The sequence below is a fragment of the Aristolochia californica genome, unplaced genomic scaffold, assembly GCF_029961685.1.
Source record: "Aristolochia californica isolate CCGP_79_NKW_82.1479 unplaced genomic scaffold, dmAriCali1.0.hap1 SCAF_5, whole genome shotgun sequence".
Taxonomy (NCBI): domain Eukaryota; kingdom Viridiplantae; phylum Streptophyta; class Magnoliopsida; order Piperales; family Aristolochiaceae; genus Aristolochia; species Aristolochia californica.
This window is the reverse complement of record NW_027182214.1, coordinates 42,853,320-42,871,325: the sequence shown is the minus strand read 5'-3', so window position 1 is coordinate 42,871,325 and position 18,006 is coordinate 42,853,320. Positions and strand designations below refer to the sequence as shown.

At 39.6% G+C, this 18,006-nt stretch overlaps 2 protein-coding genes across 2 annotated transcripts; one reads left to right on the top strand and one right to left on the bottom strand.

Moving 5' to 3' along the window:
* The first annotated feature begins 324 nt into the window (after positions 1–324).
* Positions 325–4,898, top strand: LOC137965726 (coronatine-insensitive protein 1-like). The gene is made up of 4 exons (XM_068812052.1): positions 325–513; positions 952–1,731; positions 3,046–3,526; positions 3,646–4,898. The coding sequence occupies exons 2-4, from the start codon at positions 1,250–1,252 to the stop codon at positions 4,438–4,440; spliced, it is 1,758 nt and encodes a 585-aa protein (XP_068668153.1). The 5' UTR covers positions 325–513; positions 952–1,249; the 3' UTR covers positions 4,441–4,898.
* A 4,133-nt stretch (positions 4,899–9,031) lies between these two features.
* On the bottom strand, positions 9,032–11,758 carry LOC137965731 (transcription factor DIVARICATA). The gene is made up of 2 exons (XM_068812060.1): positions 10,556–11,758; positions 9,032–10,018 (listed from the first exon to the last, which is right to left on the bottom strand). The coding sequence occupies exons 1-2, from the start codon at positions 10,981–10,983 to the stop codon at positions 9,508–9,510; spliced, it is 939 nt and encodes a 312-aa protein (XP_068668161.1). The 5' UTR covers positions 10,984–11,758; the 3' UTR covers positions 9,032–9,507.
* Between the last annotated feature and the right edge of the window lie 6,248 nt (positions 11,759–18,006).

Genomic DNA, 18,006 nt, shown 5'->3' with positions numbered 1-18,006 from the left:
GTTCCATCCGACGGCTGACCTCACTGCTTATCTCTCACAGTAAAAATATTTGCCAAGCTCGGATTTCGAGTTGAACAAAAAAAAAATGCGAAATCCGTTGGGAGATTCCTCACATCGTACTCGCGCAGTGGTGTGATACAGCTGTCAATAAAAGATTTGGAAAATGGAAAGGACATAGCGACAGAGGCGGTGGACGTTTTGGCCCGGGGTGGGGGCGGAGGAGACGCGAGCTGCTGCGCGAAGACTTTTTTTTTTTTTTGTCGACTCCCGCGTGAAAATAAAAGACAAGTGGTCGGGTAGTGGAGTGGTCGAGGTGGACAAAGGAATCCAGTCGCAGCCGTCTTACGTTTCGTTTTTTTATTTTGCATTTACTGTCTTTTTTACACCTCTGTCGCTGCGGAGCAGATTTCTCTCTGACAAGCCGCTGCCCGTCCGTCGATTTCTTATCAGGAAACAACCCAGACCTGACGATCTGCACGCCATTAATGGCCGATTCCATGTGCGCACGATGAGGTTTGATTATATGTCAGCCCTGCTTTCACTATGAGTCTGGAGTCTAAGAGCGAGAGTCCTACGGCTGTCGCTCTCCATATCAGTTTGAAGTTTCTGTTGGCGATCGGAATAATCTCCGATCGTTGTTCGTCGGTTCTTTCTTGCGGCCGATGATCTCTTAATTTTTTCTGATGTTTGGTCGTTATTACGCCGGGTTGGATTGGTTGGTTTCATTGGCTCAGTTGTTGGTTTATCGGTTTCTTTGTTCTTGAGATCCTTTTTTTTTTGTGCCGGCTTGTAGAGGTCAGGTGGATCTAGCTTATTTTGTTATATTTGAGGAGTATTGAGGATTCGGCCTCGGGTGATTCGATCAGATGGCGTATCTTTAGGGTTTTGTGATTTTTTTGTCTTTGAAAATTATGCGGTTTTTGGATCTATAACTAGTTCTTGTTGTGATAGGCTGAAGGGCGAAACTGAATCTTAGTTGCGTTCTGATTGAACGATGCTCTTTCCAATTTGTTTTGACCCTACACAGTGCTTACGGCCTTTGGAGGCTTGTCTTTCATATCTTTAAGAGGCTTCTTTCGACGGATTCTTCGAGGAATCATCGATTGGTCGATAAATAGGTTCCTGAGGCAAGTTTGACATTAATCCTCTTGGCGTGCACAGTTACTTGAGGTTCCTACTTTTCAAACTCGAGTAGATAATTGTTTCAGTTGAGTTGCTTAAGAGCTGGTACTGTTCGGATTTGGTGGAGATGGATAAAAAGTTGAATAGAGTTGTGAGCTTTGGAATACCAGATGTGGCTCTACAATGTGTTATGGAGTACATTGACGACCCTCGTGATCGTGATGCAGTGTCACTTGTGTGCCGGAAATGGTACAACCTCGATGCCTTGACCAGGAAGCATGTTACTATAGCTCTCTGTTACACAACGGAAGCTCACTGCCTTAGGAGAAGATTTCCACGTCTGGAGTCACTGAAACTTAAGGGGAAGCCTCGAGCTTCAATGTTTAATCTCATACCAGAGAATTGGGGAGGGTACGTTGGACCATGGGTAAAAGAGATAGCAGAGGAATTTAACTGTCTTAAATATCTTCATTTCCGGCGGATGATTGTGAAGGATGAAGATCTGGAGGCTTTGGTACGTGCTCGAGGTCACATGCTCCTGGCACTTAAGTTGGACAAATGTTCTGGTTTTTCGACAGATGGCCTTCAAATTGTGGCACGTTCTTGCAAGTACTGTTTCTTTCTCATGCTTATGGTGAACCAATTGAATTTGAGAATTTCATTCCTTTTTTAATGACATGGGAGATGAGAAGTTCTATTTAATCGATGCAATTTAATAATTACTCCTATGTTAGTTTTCCTTTTCTCTTCCGAATTTCAAACATACACTATATAGGTGGGATATGTCTTTACTGAGCATGCTAGTGAAGGTGATGGCATGGATTTCGAGGGTCTGCGTTTGAACATCAGACTAACTATCATGTATCTATCGCGGTCTTGTCCTAACTATTTTGTAGATTATTATTGTTTTTTATTGTTCCACATATTTCTTTTGTGCTGTTGAAGTTTCTGTACTGTTTAGGTGTAGAGAGACTGGGTGATTTGAAAGGTTCAATTGGGTGAACATTGTGCTGAATTTTTTAATGGGACCATTTATACATGACATTCTTCTTGTTTTACTCGAAGAAGCGAAGCTAGGTTATTAAAAGCTCTGCATTGAGTTGCGTAAGGAAAGAATATTTGATGAATATTTTGAGTTTGCTGGGGATTATCAGAGTTTGTTTATCTGCTTCTCTATAAAAAAATTGGATTGCTTGAGCTGGTCATTAGTGTGCTTCACAATTCAAAAGCTGATACCTGCCACAGACTGTGGCTTTTGAGGAATTACTTCCATACTGATAAATGCTTGTTTGCAAGCTGTTCTTCTTGTATAATACCAATCTCAAAGTGAGTCTTTAAATTCTTTATGACATGGTTCATTTAGGTAGACATGCTTTTCACAATGGGTCTGTGCTGCTTCTTTTCTTTTATTTGATCATTTGTTTACACTGTTGAACGAAGGCTGGAAACTGAAATCCAGAAAGGATTTTGCAATGAGGTTGGAAAATATTCAGTTGTCTGAATACGGTGAGTATCACATTTTGCGATGAGGTTGGAAAATATTAGTTGCTGCTTCCTGGATTTTGGGCCTTCTTGAGACATATCAACTTCTAGTTTGTACCCTTTCTGAAAGATTTTAGGGATTTTACATGTATTTGTAGACAATCTTGATAAATTAGTCTCTGCTCTACTATTTTAATGACACGCATAGGAGCCATCTTTGTCATTTTTTTTTTTTTTTTTGTTTCTTTAAAGGGAAATCTTGTCATAGCATTAAACAGTGGATTCTTGATTATTTTATTTGTACAATAGACTGATTGTCGATTTGCTTGCTTTATTGCTCTAGATTTGGCATTGGTCAGTTTCTTTTGTGGGTATATTGTCTACTAGATATCCAATTCAAATATGTTCATTAGTTCTGTTCTCTTTACCACACTCCTGCAGATGTCTGAGAACCTTGTTTTTAGAAGAAAGCTCCATAATCGAGAGAGATGGCAACTGGCTCCATGAACTTGCCATCAACAACACAACTCTTGAGATGCTGAATTTCTATATGACAGAACTCAAATGCATAAATGTGGAAGATCTTGAATTGATTGCCAAAAATTGTTGCTCTTTAACTTCTTTAAAAATTAGCGATTATGAGATTTTGGACCTTGTTGGTTTCTTCCGTGCTGCATCCACTTTAGAAGAGTTCTGTGGTGGGTCCTTCAATGATCAAGCTACAGATACCAACATATATTTGAGTGTCAGTTTTCCGCCAAAGATATACCGCCTTGGTCTGAGCTTCATGGCAAAGAATGAGATGCCTGTAATTTTTCCGTTGGCAGCTTTATTGAAGAAACTGGATCTGCAATACACTTTTCTTGACACTGAAGATCACTGTCAACTGATTCAGCGTTGCCCAAATTTGGAAGTTCTTGAGGTGGTTCTCAATCCTGTTTTGTTTTATAATCTTCTTTTTGTTGCTCTAGTATCAGATTGTTCTGTAAATCGAGTAAATTGAAGTATCTTGTGCCCTAATTATTCTGTTGAATGTTTTAGGTGAGGAATGTGATCGGAGATAGTGGGTTAGAAGTTGTTGCTCGTACTTGCAAGAAATTAAGGAGGCTTAGAATAGAAAGAGGGGAAGATGAGCAAGGCATGGAAGATGAACAAGGTGTGGTTTCACAGAGAGGACTGTCAGCTCTAGCGCAAGGCTGCCCTGAACTTGAGTACTTGGCTGTGTATGTATCTGACATCACAAATGCTGCACTAGAAGCCATTGGCACGTACAGCAAAAATCTTTGTGATTTTCGTTTAGTCTTGCTTGATAAAGAGGATACCATAACAGATTTACCTCTTGACAATGGTGTCCGAACTCTTTTGATGGGATGTGAGAAGCTGAGACGGTTTGCCCTTTACTTACGACCTGGGGGACTCACGGATGTTGGCCTTGGTTATATCGGGAAGTATAGCCCCAACATCAGGTGGATGCTGTTAGGGTATGTTGGAGAGACTGATTCTGGGCTTTTGGACTTTTCTGATGGCTGCCCAAGCCTGCAGAAACTTGAGATGAGGGGTTGTTGCTTCAGTGAGCGTGCATTGGCCCTTGCCGTTTTGAGACTGGCATCATTAAGATACGTGTGGGTCCAGGGGTATAAAAATTCTGCAACTGGCAATGATCTGCTGAAGATGGTTCGCTCCTTTTGGAACATAGAGTTCATCCCTCCGAGACTGAACCCCGTACCTTCTGTTGTTGTTGCAGAGCAGCCAGCTCAGTTACTTGCCTACTATTCTCTGGCTGGCCGAAGAAGGGACTGCCCTGAAACTGTTATTCCTCTTCACCCGTCATCCTAAAATGAAATTCTCATCTCTCTCTCTGTATATTCCCACTTTCTTCTTATATTGGGTAATGGCTCTGAAAGTATGCTGTTCATGGTTTTCTCATGTTTACACTGAGTCTTATATCTTGTAATGAAGTTTGTTTTTTGTAGTTTCGATGTATTTGTGCAGCAGTTGTTTGTGGTGTCTTTTTGATCATTCTATTTTTTTTTTTCCTGATCTCATATCCAGTCTGATTTGTCCCGGATTCATCACTGTACACTACTGTTGCTTCCACTTTCATGTAGGGTAACTACGAGTTGAGATTTGATGGCTTCAGTGTTGCGCATTTGGACTTTTAACAGTTTTTTAATTATTTTTATTTTTTATTTTTTTATCTTTTATTGTCGGTTCAGAACTCGGTGTTCTACTATCAGAGTTCTACCACCGAGGGTGCTTCAGTATATATCAACTAACGAGTGTGATTTCTGTGCTTGTCTTTTCGTTCAATTGGTTCTTTTATTCTTTTCTTTTATCCTTGACAGTAGTGTTTATTTGTTTGTTTTACCTTTACGTGTTTTGCTTATAAGACTCTGGGGTAAGGTGAAAAGAGTAAGTTGCAGAAATCCGACTTTTGGAATTTTGAAAAATCCAGACAGTGACCGTGTCATTTTAGAGCTCATGAATTACCTCTTTCACAATTGACTACTGCCTATAAAGTCTACATGAATGAATGCTGCAATCCCCCAATCTCTGCATTCCGCAGGAACTTGGCGTAGGAAGGTCAGCAATATATGTTCAAGCGGCATCAGAAGCTGCCTGGAAGAAAAACACCAAGATGTTCGTCTTCCTTGTCAATGTCCATGACATGCCAAATTCTTCCTTTCTTAATTGCCGGGTGAAGCTGCATTATATCTGAGATCCATTCTCGGACCGTCCTCCGTCATCAATGGACGAACAAATAAAAAATGAGGCTTCCCAATTTTACAGATACAGAAATACTGTTGAAGTAAAAGACAAGTGGATCAGAAATAAAGAGTGTGTCCTCGTATGCCCCTCAATATTGGTTAGACTATCGATCTGCAAGTGTACACGAATCTGCAGATCTCCATTGAAGTTGTCACTGGTTCCATTTTAATTAATTTCTGTTAGTTCATGTCTTAGTTTTGTGGTCAGTCCCTCAGAATATCTCCATTAAAGTTGTTACTGGTCCTATATTAATTCATTAATGCAAGCTCATGTCTTAATATTTCCTTCTAAATCACATGTAATGTGTAAATGGTTTTCTTTGTCTAAATCTTTATTCTGCTTATTTGTTTGGAAGAGCAAAATTTGTCGTCCCACGATTCACAAACCACATTGGGAAGTTTTTGAGAAGGGCTCCCTCACGAGAACCCACCCTTTAGAGTGAGTTGTTAGCAATTACTGTTGTTTAGGATGATCTATTATCCGTTAGATGTAAATAAAATGAGTATTTCGTAACCTCTCTCATTTGATAGAAAAAATGATCTGGGTCTTGTGACTTTTCACAATTTTCTACTATTGAATGATCTGGTTTCACATGGTTGGAGGTAAGTGTTTATGTTAAGAAATAGTCCTATATGAATTAGTGGATACAAAAATCTCTAGTTTATTAGTTGGGGAAAAAGTTTCTTAAATGATTAGTCATTTTAGGATAATACTTTAGACCCAATTTAACATGGTATAAGAGCCAGCGAGCCACAAAAGAGAGCAGGCCTACACGCAAGTGAGAGTGTTAAGAAATAGTCCCATATAGACAAGGCCTTACACCAATTTAATAGTTTAAATTCATTTACACTCCTTTATAAATTCTATTTTTATGAATTTCATAATGATATAAAAATGGCCTACATGAATCATCTTGAAAGTGGAAAGACCAGACATTTTTCCTCTTAGCACCTCTTCGTCTGTGCTCGCGTGGGCTCACAGTGAAGTGTTTGTAGTACGACCCAGACATCTACTACTGACCAAGTGGCCACCATGAATCCTTTGTTGTTGAATATAACAACTCAGACAGCGAATTAAGACCCCGAAAGGTGCAGGAGCAGGTGTTGAAGCTCCACTTTCTCTGAATCACTCCATTTCTTCTACTGTAGAAGAAATGCCTAGCTTGTTGTGTACATATGGACAGGTCAGAGACGAACAAGTGATAACACCATCGCATCATTGCAGCATATTTGACCTTAGAGTACGCTCTCTTAAGCTGGATCAGGAACAAAATACAGTCGGAATACTCCCACTTTCTTATTCTCTCATTAAGCATAAACTGGTTCGTTAAGACCAAATGGCCAAAAGGATGATTCTATTTTCAGAACCTGTGAAGACGATGACCTGGGGGGTTTCTGTGGGGCGGCGTTCCTTTTAATCGTACTTTTTCTTTTCTCAGATAATGGAACTTGGAGAGGGCATGTTCTTCTTCGGTGACGGAAGATTAGAATAGTGGTGGAAAAGGGTATTTCAGAAGATATCCTGGGGAAAGGAGCAGCAGCTTGGGGTTACAAAACTAGAATCCTTTACAAATGTTGCTCATGCGTGGGTTCCCCGAAAGCCACCTGAGGAGGAGAGGAATCAGAATATAAACGAAAACGAAAGTAGACCAAAAGAGGTGAGAACACGTATGTGGTCTTCATCTACTGAAGAACAGATCAAATTTAGAATAAAGTGGGCGGTGCTTTGCCGATGCAACTTGCAAAAAGGCAGCTTCTTTCAGAAAAGAAAGTTGGGTTAGCTTTGTCATTTACCCAGGAAAAGTTTGCAGGAATGATCGTTTTTTGCTCATGCAGCTTTGAATTCTCAATTCAGTGGGGTCCTGGATGGGCACTAGCTTTCATGATTGTCGAAGCAGCAGTAACATCAACAGAAACTCTAACCCTCAGCCCCGGTTCTACCCAACAACAAAAGGGGAGAAGAGAAGATTACGAGAAGGGCAAGGACAGGAGTATTCAATACATGGGAATGGTGAAGGAACCAGAGATAGGAAAAGGGTTGACGGCGCTTCCTTCATATTAATCTTACAGCTTTTCCTGCTCTGGAGGGGCAATCTGTTCTTCCCAGAAAAGGGAAAATTTCTCTCTCAAGTGAAGAAAAAGGGATTCGGGTATCCATTCAAGAGATGTCAAATGCAGAGTATTGAATGTTCTGAAAGGAGCTGGATTGTAGAAATTGGAATCAAAATCAAGCTGATTCATCAGCCAAAAGCAGGTGGGACAGCCACTAAAACGGGCCAGAAAGAGTCATTCATCAAGCTACGACTTGGAAGAAATGCAGACCGTTTTCTACTCTTATTATTAATAATCATCCCGTAGAAACACTGGAGAGTATTTGACATTTTGTTACGACTTGTATGAGAAATGAGACCCACGTTAGATTAGATTAGGCCAGAAGATTCTTGCTTAAGAACACCCCAAGAACATATTTAAGTTCAGTGAATATCGGTTTCACCTCCACCAGTGTTGAGAATCTAGAAGCCCGTCCAGTGATTAAAATAGAAAAAATTAAGCTAAAGCACTCAAAAGTCTGCTTTGAATGAGAAAGGGATCAAGATCTGATTCTCCCAGCGCAAAAGTAAGATCCTCTGCTCCCTCAAAAAGGTTTTTGGATGTGAGTTTGAAAGCAAAGGACTGTAACACTTGTTAGCTGCTAATGGCAAACTGAAGAGCAAATTCAGAGACACACTCACAGCAGAAGACTCCTAAATCATCCTCATTACTGTCTGTATGGTAGAAAAACGAAAAACAATCCTAAAACAAACACAGATTAATGAACTAAACTAAAATGGGTCTTTCTGTAATGGTCCTAGCTCCTTTTCCTGCTCAAGCCTGAGGAAGACGAAATGGCGAAGGAGAAAAAAAAGGTATCAAGCTGTGAGATTCTAAGCAAAGTGGAACTCAGACTCAGCCCCGACTAATGTAGTAGGGGGGGTCAAGTACGGTCAACTAGGCCAACTTGTTGGTATATAACCTTGAAATACTGAAGAAAAGGTATTCAGAAAAGAAAGAACTTCAAAAGCTACAAAAAGAAAATCAAGAGAATGCTCATTGAGTCGGCCAAGTTGGAGAGGCATCTGGTCAATTTTTGGCCCTCTTACCGGCTGACTCCACAGAGTGCAGAAACTGAATCTGATTGTTCAACCAGGGCAAGCCAGATTCTCAAACTATCAAGTCCACAAAGAGGAAAACAGATCCACTGATTAGGAAATCATGAACTCTGGGGCTTCCTGATCTGTGAGGTATGACACAAACCGCAAATAAGGATAGAGATTCCAACCATCTATTGCATCTCTTATGAATAAATTTCAGTAAGTCAATAAGAGCAACAGTAACAATGATAAGAACAAAGATCAGTAAGCTCAAATTGCTCATACCATAGGCAGTAGAGAACAATGCACAAACATAATCTAGTCAAAACCCTTACAGAAGATGATGGTAAACTGCTCCAAGGACAAAAATTAGTTGGCAACTTTGAACATGATATGGCTTCTCAAAGTTCTTCACAGTTACTTGAAGAGCACAAATTATGAGAAACGGGTGTGATGAGGTGTCTCAAAACTCGTATCTGCTATGCCAATTTTGTATTACCTTGCTACCACAAGTTTCTATTCATCATTATTCATCATTATATGTGGGAGTTTACAAAAGTAAATTTCTTCTTGTCGACTAAGTCTACTACAGTGTGGAGAGAGGGTAGGCAGCACTCTGTGCTAAATTACTTCCACAAGCTGCTTTGCCCCATGCTACTACATTATTAAAAATATCTAATACATTTGAGAAACATACAATGATAGAGAATATTAATGCACTAGAACATGATCCTTTTCTATGCCCTCAACATCCTCCACTGTAGAGCCTCAAATACACCATAACTAGTGGAAGCCCACAGTCTGAATTCCCCCTCCAGTAGCAGAGTTGAATCAAGAAGCACAATACAATTCTCTCCCATTAAACTTCCAGACCATATAAATAACCTCCTATCTTCACTAACACATATTCACAGAACAATCAGACCAAAACCGACTAGAGAGAAACCTAATGGTATGTGGAATATCAATTTGACGGTTCTATTTGATTAAGAACAGATGTTGCCTCATGCAAGAGTGTTGTGGTGATGTGGAGATTGCATCTGAAATACTGTACTCAGAGGACCAATCTGAGTTTCATGTAGGTTTCCTCCCTGGAAATTTTGTGGTTGTAATTTTGGCCCAGAATAAGAAGTTATCCCATATGGAGGAGACATAAATAAATTTCCGAGTGTTTGAGGTGCTGTCGCACCGAAAAGCTTAGCCCCTTCATTGGATTGATTTAATTCAAATAGTACTGAGAACTGATCTTGTGCTTTTGGACCACTAGTCATGCTAGACTGCATTGGAAGTGTTGAGGACTGAGTAGGTGAAGGAGGCCCTCCATTGTCATTGAGATTGACAGTCGTTATATCGTGTATGCTAGATCTTCGCTTGTCTTTACCACCAGAGCCTTGGCGGATGAAGTACTTTTGAGCATGACTAGCCACTTGAGTTGGAGTCCGGGAGACCACAAAATTGCGAGAAATGTTCCTCCAATCCCCTTTACCATATTTTTTAAGACCCATCAAGAATAACCTGCAACAAACCATCACTTGATTAGAAAGTTCAAGATGTTTATACTATCAGATCTGACAGAAGACAGAGAACAATTTCTCTATCCTAACTGCAACTGAGCAGAACGAATAAGGCAATGGATCATTCTGTTATATGGCGTCATTGATGCATACTCAAAATCATTATCAAGGAAATTTCCATCAAGGTCAAGAAGTGTTTTCTTGAATTTCGTTCACAATCAAAACGATAACAAATAGCCATCTAAACCTTGCATCAAGTATCCCAATAAGGATCAGCTCAGAGATAGATGAACTCATCCAAGTTCAGAAGAAAAACATTTTGCATACACTCCTCGTAACCTTGCAAGTGCAGATGATAACAGAATAATCACAAATTTGATTGTTTCCTTCTTCTATTCTTTTGCTAACTAACCTCAAATTTCAAAGCACACATTCTCACCAGCAGAAAGTGAAAGACGGCATCTGAAACAGCATTTTGGTATTTGGGTTCACAAATTAGCAAATTCCAATATACTTACGCTGCAGAAAGAAAGTTTACCTATGTTCGTCTTCCGTCCATGGAACCCCCTTTTTCCTCTCCTGCTCGGGTCTTGCTGCCGACCTCTTCCCACCAGGTCCACAAGATGCCTTCAATCCATCATACCCACGATTATTAACCCACTGCAGAGTAAAAGACGAAGTTCTATACCCCGGGATTGGTATCAATCCAGCTTCAATATTGCTGACATCGTCTTCTAAGTCCTGGTAGTGCTTAAGCACATCCAATTCATTCTTCCCTGGGATCATAGCTGCCACCTTCTGCCATCTATCAGCAGTACCCTTGTCAAAATGAGCGAGAGCATTCTCAAATAGTTTATTCTCTTCATGTGTCCATTTCGAGTTCTTCTGGTCTTCGAGAAACCAATTTGAATTGGGAAGATAAGAGGCAGGCGAAATAATCTCCATTCCCCACTTCAACATTTCCATCTCAAAAGTAGGAACTAATGAACATAGCGAGTTACATGAGAGTTCACGTCAAAAGTAGGATGTGTTTAAATACAGGAGGGCAGACTGAGATTTGGATTGGAAAGCTAGAAAGCAGGAAATGTAAATGTAGTGTGAAGGCGCAAACCAGTAATAAAATATCAAAGTTTCGTGATTTCGAGAGGGAATTTGAGAATTAAATCATGGGACGTTTTCGACGAATCTAAATACTTGTTCTCTCTCTCACAAGCATACACTCAAGATTCTAAACAGACCCACCAAAAAAATGGAATTAAAACTGAAGGGAAAAACAGTTTTTCCAGCAGTAAACTTCAGAAAACAATACTAGATCTGAATACAGACGCACTTAACACTTAGAAATCATCCATTGCCATATGAACCTACAAATTCGCTGTCGCCAGCGGACATAAAAAAAGTGAAAATAATGGAAGAAGGAAGGAAGACAAATCTTCGGAGAGCGTTCAAAACCTCAGTCTGCAGCTCCAAACCGTGCAAACGACCAAATATCGAATACCCACGATCAAAACAGCCTCCCGGAAAGCCTAAAGACCAGAAAACTGTAAAAACAGAGAATCCCAGCTCTGAAACGGAAGACAGAAAAAGCGCGTAAGAATCGATCTTTCTTTCTTTTCCTCGAGTAGAGATGAGAGAGTGGTGCAGAAATGAATCTAAATTCTCGCTTTCGTTTCTCTTCTTGGGATCTAGAGAGAGAATGGCTAAAGGTGGTAAGCTGTGATTGGGCGATTGTGGAACTTGTGGTCACTGCAACAGAGGGAAAAAGCTCCCCTTTTCTCCCACTATAAAATAGCTGCTTCTCTTCTTATAAAAATCTTCTGCAATAAAAAAAAAGTGGCTCAATGCCAAGATAGTCCTCGAACCACACTAATCGGTAACCTATAGCTTTTGATGTGGCTCCCCGACAAGGGTTCTGTAAATGAATCCTAAATCTCTCTCTTTTTTTACTAAATCTCAAATGAGGTGATGCTCTTCATTCAATAGATCTCTAGTTCTATCACAATATCATAAATTTGAAGATAGGTTTTGTTAATCTCAATCTAAACCATCCAAGCAAGTTTTCATTTTTGAATTCTTCTTTGGGCAACAGTGATCATAGATGCTTGACCAGTATACAGTTTTTTAAGTTTTTTTTTTTTTTTTTTTTAAGTTTCTGAAGCAATTACCGTTATCTTCCTTCCTGAAACGATCTAGGTGAATAAAGTTCCAGCTTCCAGATAGAGTATTTAATGTTGTCTGTTTGGCCCTTACCCTCTGCCATGGGGGGTCTTTCCAGCCTATCCAAACAGGGTCACAACTGCACCAAAGAAAACCCATCGGAGCAATGAAGTCAAATTTACAGTTTCCTGGGTTGTCTGTTTGGCCCTTACCCTCTGCCATGGGGGTCTTTCCAGCCTATCCAAACAGGGTCACAACTGCACCAAAGAAAACCCATTGGAGAAATGAAATCAAATTTACAGTTTCCTGGGAAGGTGAAGCCTGAAAGTGAAGGCTCTTGAGATTGGAATTCTGTAGAACAGCAGAGCCTGTTTACTTCCACTGTATCAACCGAACTAAAGATTGAGATTTTCATTCATTTTTTGTTAAATTTTGTAGGAGAAAAGAAACGAATACTGACAACCTAAGAATTCCACTAGCACAAAACCTTTTCTGCTTATTTTAATTTTCTTGGGGTGCTTTCTTTTTGAAAAGACACAAAGCAGAAAAGAAGAGCTTTGACAGTGAAAGGGCTAATATAAGATCAGAAGTTCATATTTTAAACTTCGTAGTCCTTGGTTTCATCTTCACTCCGTTGTAGATAGAGCAAACCCGTTACAAAAATCCCATTAAATGTTAACCGGAAAATCATGAATGTAATGTTCCAGAAGAATAAAAAATGCCACTCTCATTTCTGGTTTGAACGGAAAAAGAGAAAAGAAGAGACTAAATGTGTAGAACGCGTATTAGTTTTGATAACCGACGATAAATTAGACGAAGAAGACGAAAAGAAGTCTGCCGCCCATTCAATGAGAACTGTCCAGCTGATTATCGTAAACAAATTCCTTTTTGTCGATGATAGAACCCACTGCTCCTCTTTCAGGTCTGAATCTGACCTCGCAAGAATGACGATGTCAATGCTCATCTTCGTAAAAACTCTAAAAGGAAAGGAAAGCATCGTAAGCGCTGTAGGTACTAGAAGGAAGAAAGAAGAGAAAATTCTTATCCTTGGACTGGATATATTATTCATTTCCCCCGTTCAACAACAAACTTGATTATAAAATTGGAGTATTCAATCAAAGAGGGAGGAAAAAACAATCTTTCATCACCAGCCTTTTGCCACGGCCACTACAGTGCTCACGTTTTCGCCGCCCTTTACTCTTCTCTGTCTCCAGTCGTCTTCTTCTTTCCACTCTTGCAAGACCCATATCCCACAACCAATCCCAACAGGTGGACCGCTCCTGATGTGACCAACTGCTGCCTTCTCTTTGTCAGCTCTTCCTCTCCCTCTCCCTCTCCATCTTTGAAAGAGTACAATTCTCCAGAACCCTCCATGAGCGGGTCTTCATTTTTCTTTTTCTACAGCCTACTTCCTTTTTATCTTCTGTTTCTCTGTTTCCGTTACAGAAATGACAACCAAGACAAAACCCTTGGTAGTAAATTTCTAGTCTTTTACGTGCATGAGAGGAAGAAGTCTATGGATGAATCCAGCATAAGGACAAGGCCAAAGTTTACCCTTGAACGATTGAAATAAGATTCTCAGAAGCGACACCATTTAATAGGACAAGTTAATGTGGGCTCGCTTCTCGAAAACTGGTCTCATCTTCTCCCGTAGACTCTCACCGGTAGGAGGAAACTCCCTTACACAGTTGCCCTCTGTGCTCAATTCCCACTAAGCTACAGCGGCTTGGAGAAATAAACTCATCCTCAGTTTTCAGACCTCAAAAGAGACATTTCGTCAAACAACTCGCCAGCAGCTTTGACCTTCCCAAATCTCTAGACCTGAACCGCCAAAAAGAAGCAAAACAGACATGAAGGGGTGAGCATGAGGGCTTACAACTCAGAGAAGGTTAGTTTAAATGAATTATTGGAGAGCCCTATTAAATTTAATGGAGGTGTTCTCCTCCGTGAGACATGACAATCTGTCTCAGATGTGTTTCTTTCCCAAGGCATCCAAAAGCTTCAACCATAAGAACCCAGAAAAGATGCAACAACAACCCTTCAAACAAAATTAGAAGGACTAATGAGAGGGATAATTGCTTTTAGGCAAGAAGGTTCTGTTTGTACTAAGGAGATTGACAGCTCCGTGAGCCCCATTAAGCTTATGATTAACAAACTGCACGTGTATTCTCATTGGAACTCTGCTTCAAATTCTTTATATTTCACAGGAGTTCCAGTACTATTAAAAGAAAGGCCTGGGAGGTTGGTGCTCATTTATTCAAGCTCCTTCTTTAAAATATTCAATGTTTGGTAGTTGAAATGAATAATCAGAGACATTATGAGGGTTTACCAATGAGATGTATCCTACCTGTAACATCGCTAAGTGGTTGGTTCTGCTCCTTAAACAAATTCCTCCAAAATGAATATCTTAACCATGGGATTATTCTATTGTTATGGTACAAAACATAGATTTAGAGTACATGGGTCAGAGTGGATTGAAAGAAATAATGAAGTTCAGGTCAGAAACATTTCTTTGTGAATGACAAATGAGCGACGATAAATGCTCCTGTTCTTCGATAAAAAAGACGTCTATCATCGTTTTGTTCAAGTTCGAAGCTCAAGCTAGAAGAAGACGCAATTGTAAAGAGGGATTAAGTCGCAGGTTTTTCACTGATAAGCTGTTTTTATTGCGACTCTCTTGAAAGGCAGAGGGCAAGGCTGTCGTCCCTTGGGAAAATAATGTTTGACAGTATAAAAAAGGGAGGCAGGAGGGCCCTTTACTTTCCATTGATGGAAAGAATCTTTCCAAAAGTCAAGAAGTTGAGGCCATGGCCGTCTGGAGAGGACTCTGTGGGCGGATTAATGTGTACACAGAAGCAATTTGAAGTGGCTGAGTCACGAGATATACTCTAAACAAGTAGCAGTCTGGAATAAGGAATTGTTATGCAGGTTCTTTGCATTCGAAGAGGAAGAACCCTTTAACACCCACATGTAATTCCTTGAGCTCTGGTTTTTCAATTTCGGGGTGGGAGAACAACTTGGATGGTTGGAAGAGAATGATGCCTTTGCATCTCCTCTGGTCTCTCTCTTTTTGGTCATCCTTCTACCTTTCTAGGGTTTCATTTCAAGTAAAATATAAGTCTTATTTAGCTTCCAATTAATCGATGATTTATGAGAGTGGTATTTTTATAATTTTAATCTCTCCTTATATGATTGTAAGAAAAAAAAGAATAAATCTCATTTTAACAAATCAATACTCTTATTCACCATATGTATGTAATTGGAGGGATGAACCCTAAACTACTACCTATGTACAAGTAGATCTAAATCCAACCATTGTAAACAACTTATGTTTTTGCTTAAATGATATATTACATGTTTTGCAATGTCTTTATAATAGTTTATAAGTTTTTATTTTTTATTTTTTAAAATCTTCGATCGATCTAATTAGTTACCTGTTTACCCAGTTACCCATGTATAATCACAAAAATAATAGATAACTGAACACCCTAGAGTAGGTGTGAGATAATCGAAACCCGTAATTCAAAAAAAACTTCCTTTTTGTAAACCTAGTTTACTAATACTCTATAATAAAGTGTTTTGAGTTTTGAGTTTCGAGTGAGTAGAAAGATGTTGAGTTTATTAACTAGAAAAAAAGTTTCATAAGGTAGCTAGTCATTTTGGGATGGGCCTTTGAAGGCGTAAATATCCTTCAAAAGTAAGTAAATAGACCCGAAACATATAAAATGTTGTTAATCCCATTGTGAAATAAGCTATTAACCCCAAAAATGGGTGAATATAACCAACTATCATTAAGAATCTCATATTTGGACCAAAAACAAGCAAGAGGTGGAATACCACAAAGAGAAAGTGTACCTCATAAAAAAACTCATTTTTGTAATTGGTAAATATTTTCTTAAACCACCCATCAGAACCATGTTTTGGCTTTTCTTCGGAGAATATCCAAACCCAACTTCACATGGTATAGAGTTGGTACTCATATATAGGCCTCCACCCAAATTATCCACACGTAGAGCCATGTGAGTACTTCGCAGTTTGATGTCTCGAAAGGGGGAAATCCATTCAATCCTCTCGATGATTTCGTGCTGAGAGAGACTCCATTACCACCACGCCTCTCAACAATGACTTTCTATTGACTAAAGCTTCGACCATCGTTTGTGGTAGGAAGAACATTGCATTCGGCACTCATGGACTCCCAATTAATTTTCCGTAGTGGGTTGTATATTTCGGAGACAAGAATTAAGGCCGTTCATTTGCATGGGTTCACATGAGTGCATAACTTCGATTATCATCGCCCTTGTTGAATCTACGTAGTTGATTACCTAACTCACATAGTTGTAACCTTTTGCAACTGAATCGCTATAATTAGTGGTATGTAGCATTTTATACGAATAATGCATGATTATATACCTATCTTTTTCTTCCTTAGAAAAGTTATTTTATCTACAAGAACGTCATTTCATTATATTTACAACAATGCCATTGCCTCCGTTATATTATCAACATGGATGCATGAGATAGTATATAAACGTAGAATAAGAATAAATCAAGTTTTAAGTCATTCAATTCAAATTTTATGTCCATATAAACATTAGTTTAGGATTAATTTTAGTCTAAATTCCCATTATGTGAAGGAAGAAATTTTTTGTGTTGTTTGAGGTCATGGTTCTTCAATCTCACGTCGCCCACGATCAAGAAAACAACGAAAGCTGCTGCTCATGAATGTGCTGATGCGTCTGCACGCACAGACACTGTTCCTTTGTACTCCCTCCCACCGGAGTGTAATTCCTACTAATTCCTTTCATGGCCACGCTGACGAGTGACGGCCAGGGGCCTCCACCTTTCCCACTTCCCCAGCGTGCTCTTATCAGCATCCCACTCAAAAGCAGCAGCAGTGCTTGAATTAGAAAAGCAAACCAGATGAATCAATATTCAAAAGAGGATTTGATGGGGAAGAAGGGGGTCGAGGTACGACTGTTTATCAGAGCTTTTCATTCTTGGACTGTTATCGGGGCTCTTTTCCTCAGTCAAATCATTTCCAAAGGCCACACTTTATGTTTTTTTTTTCTCTTCCTCCATGAAAGCATGCTGGAGTACTAACTGCAATCCGGTGGAGCCTTCAACAGCTCGCCTGAGAATGGTTTGGTGGGCTTTTTCAAGCGCGAATGCGTATCAAGTTCCTGTAGCTACGCGGTTTGAATCAGTCGAAGTTAGCATTTAAAGAGTTTAAATCTAAATTGATATCTGCTTTTGAGATTTCTTGGAGAGACCTTTTAAGCCATAGTGTTTCATCATCATGAGATGGAATCGGTCAGGATTGTCCAATCATACTGTCCCTGATTCTGTCTCATGTGCGATTAAATTTTAAAAAATCTGAGATTCTTTGAGATATTTTGAGGAGCTCTGTAATCACTATGGAAACATGACAGAAGAATACGATTGCCATTCATGTAAACCATAATTCCTTCTCAGTGAGCTGGGCTGCATCTCCCGCAGGCAAGGCATCCACATAAGTGGAAACCCACTGATCAGAGTTAGAAATAGTATTTTTTGTTATTATTTTGTATATAAATACTTCTGTAATATTAAGATATTAATCGTGGTGAATAAAACTTTCTCGTTAAAAGTTCTTATGGTATCATAGCAGCTCAACAATCCCGTCTCCTGATTTCTTTTGTTTTTTCTCTCGATGGGAACCCCTCTTACATTCTGCCATGAAGTACTGACAGCCTCGTCGCAGCTCTAGCTGCCAGCCTCAGTTCGGTGAACATTCTCCGTCGTCTAATAGCCATTATTTTTGGCAAGAAGCTTCCCTGTAGCTAGCCTCCTCTA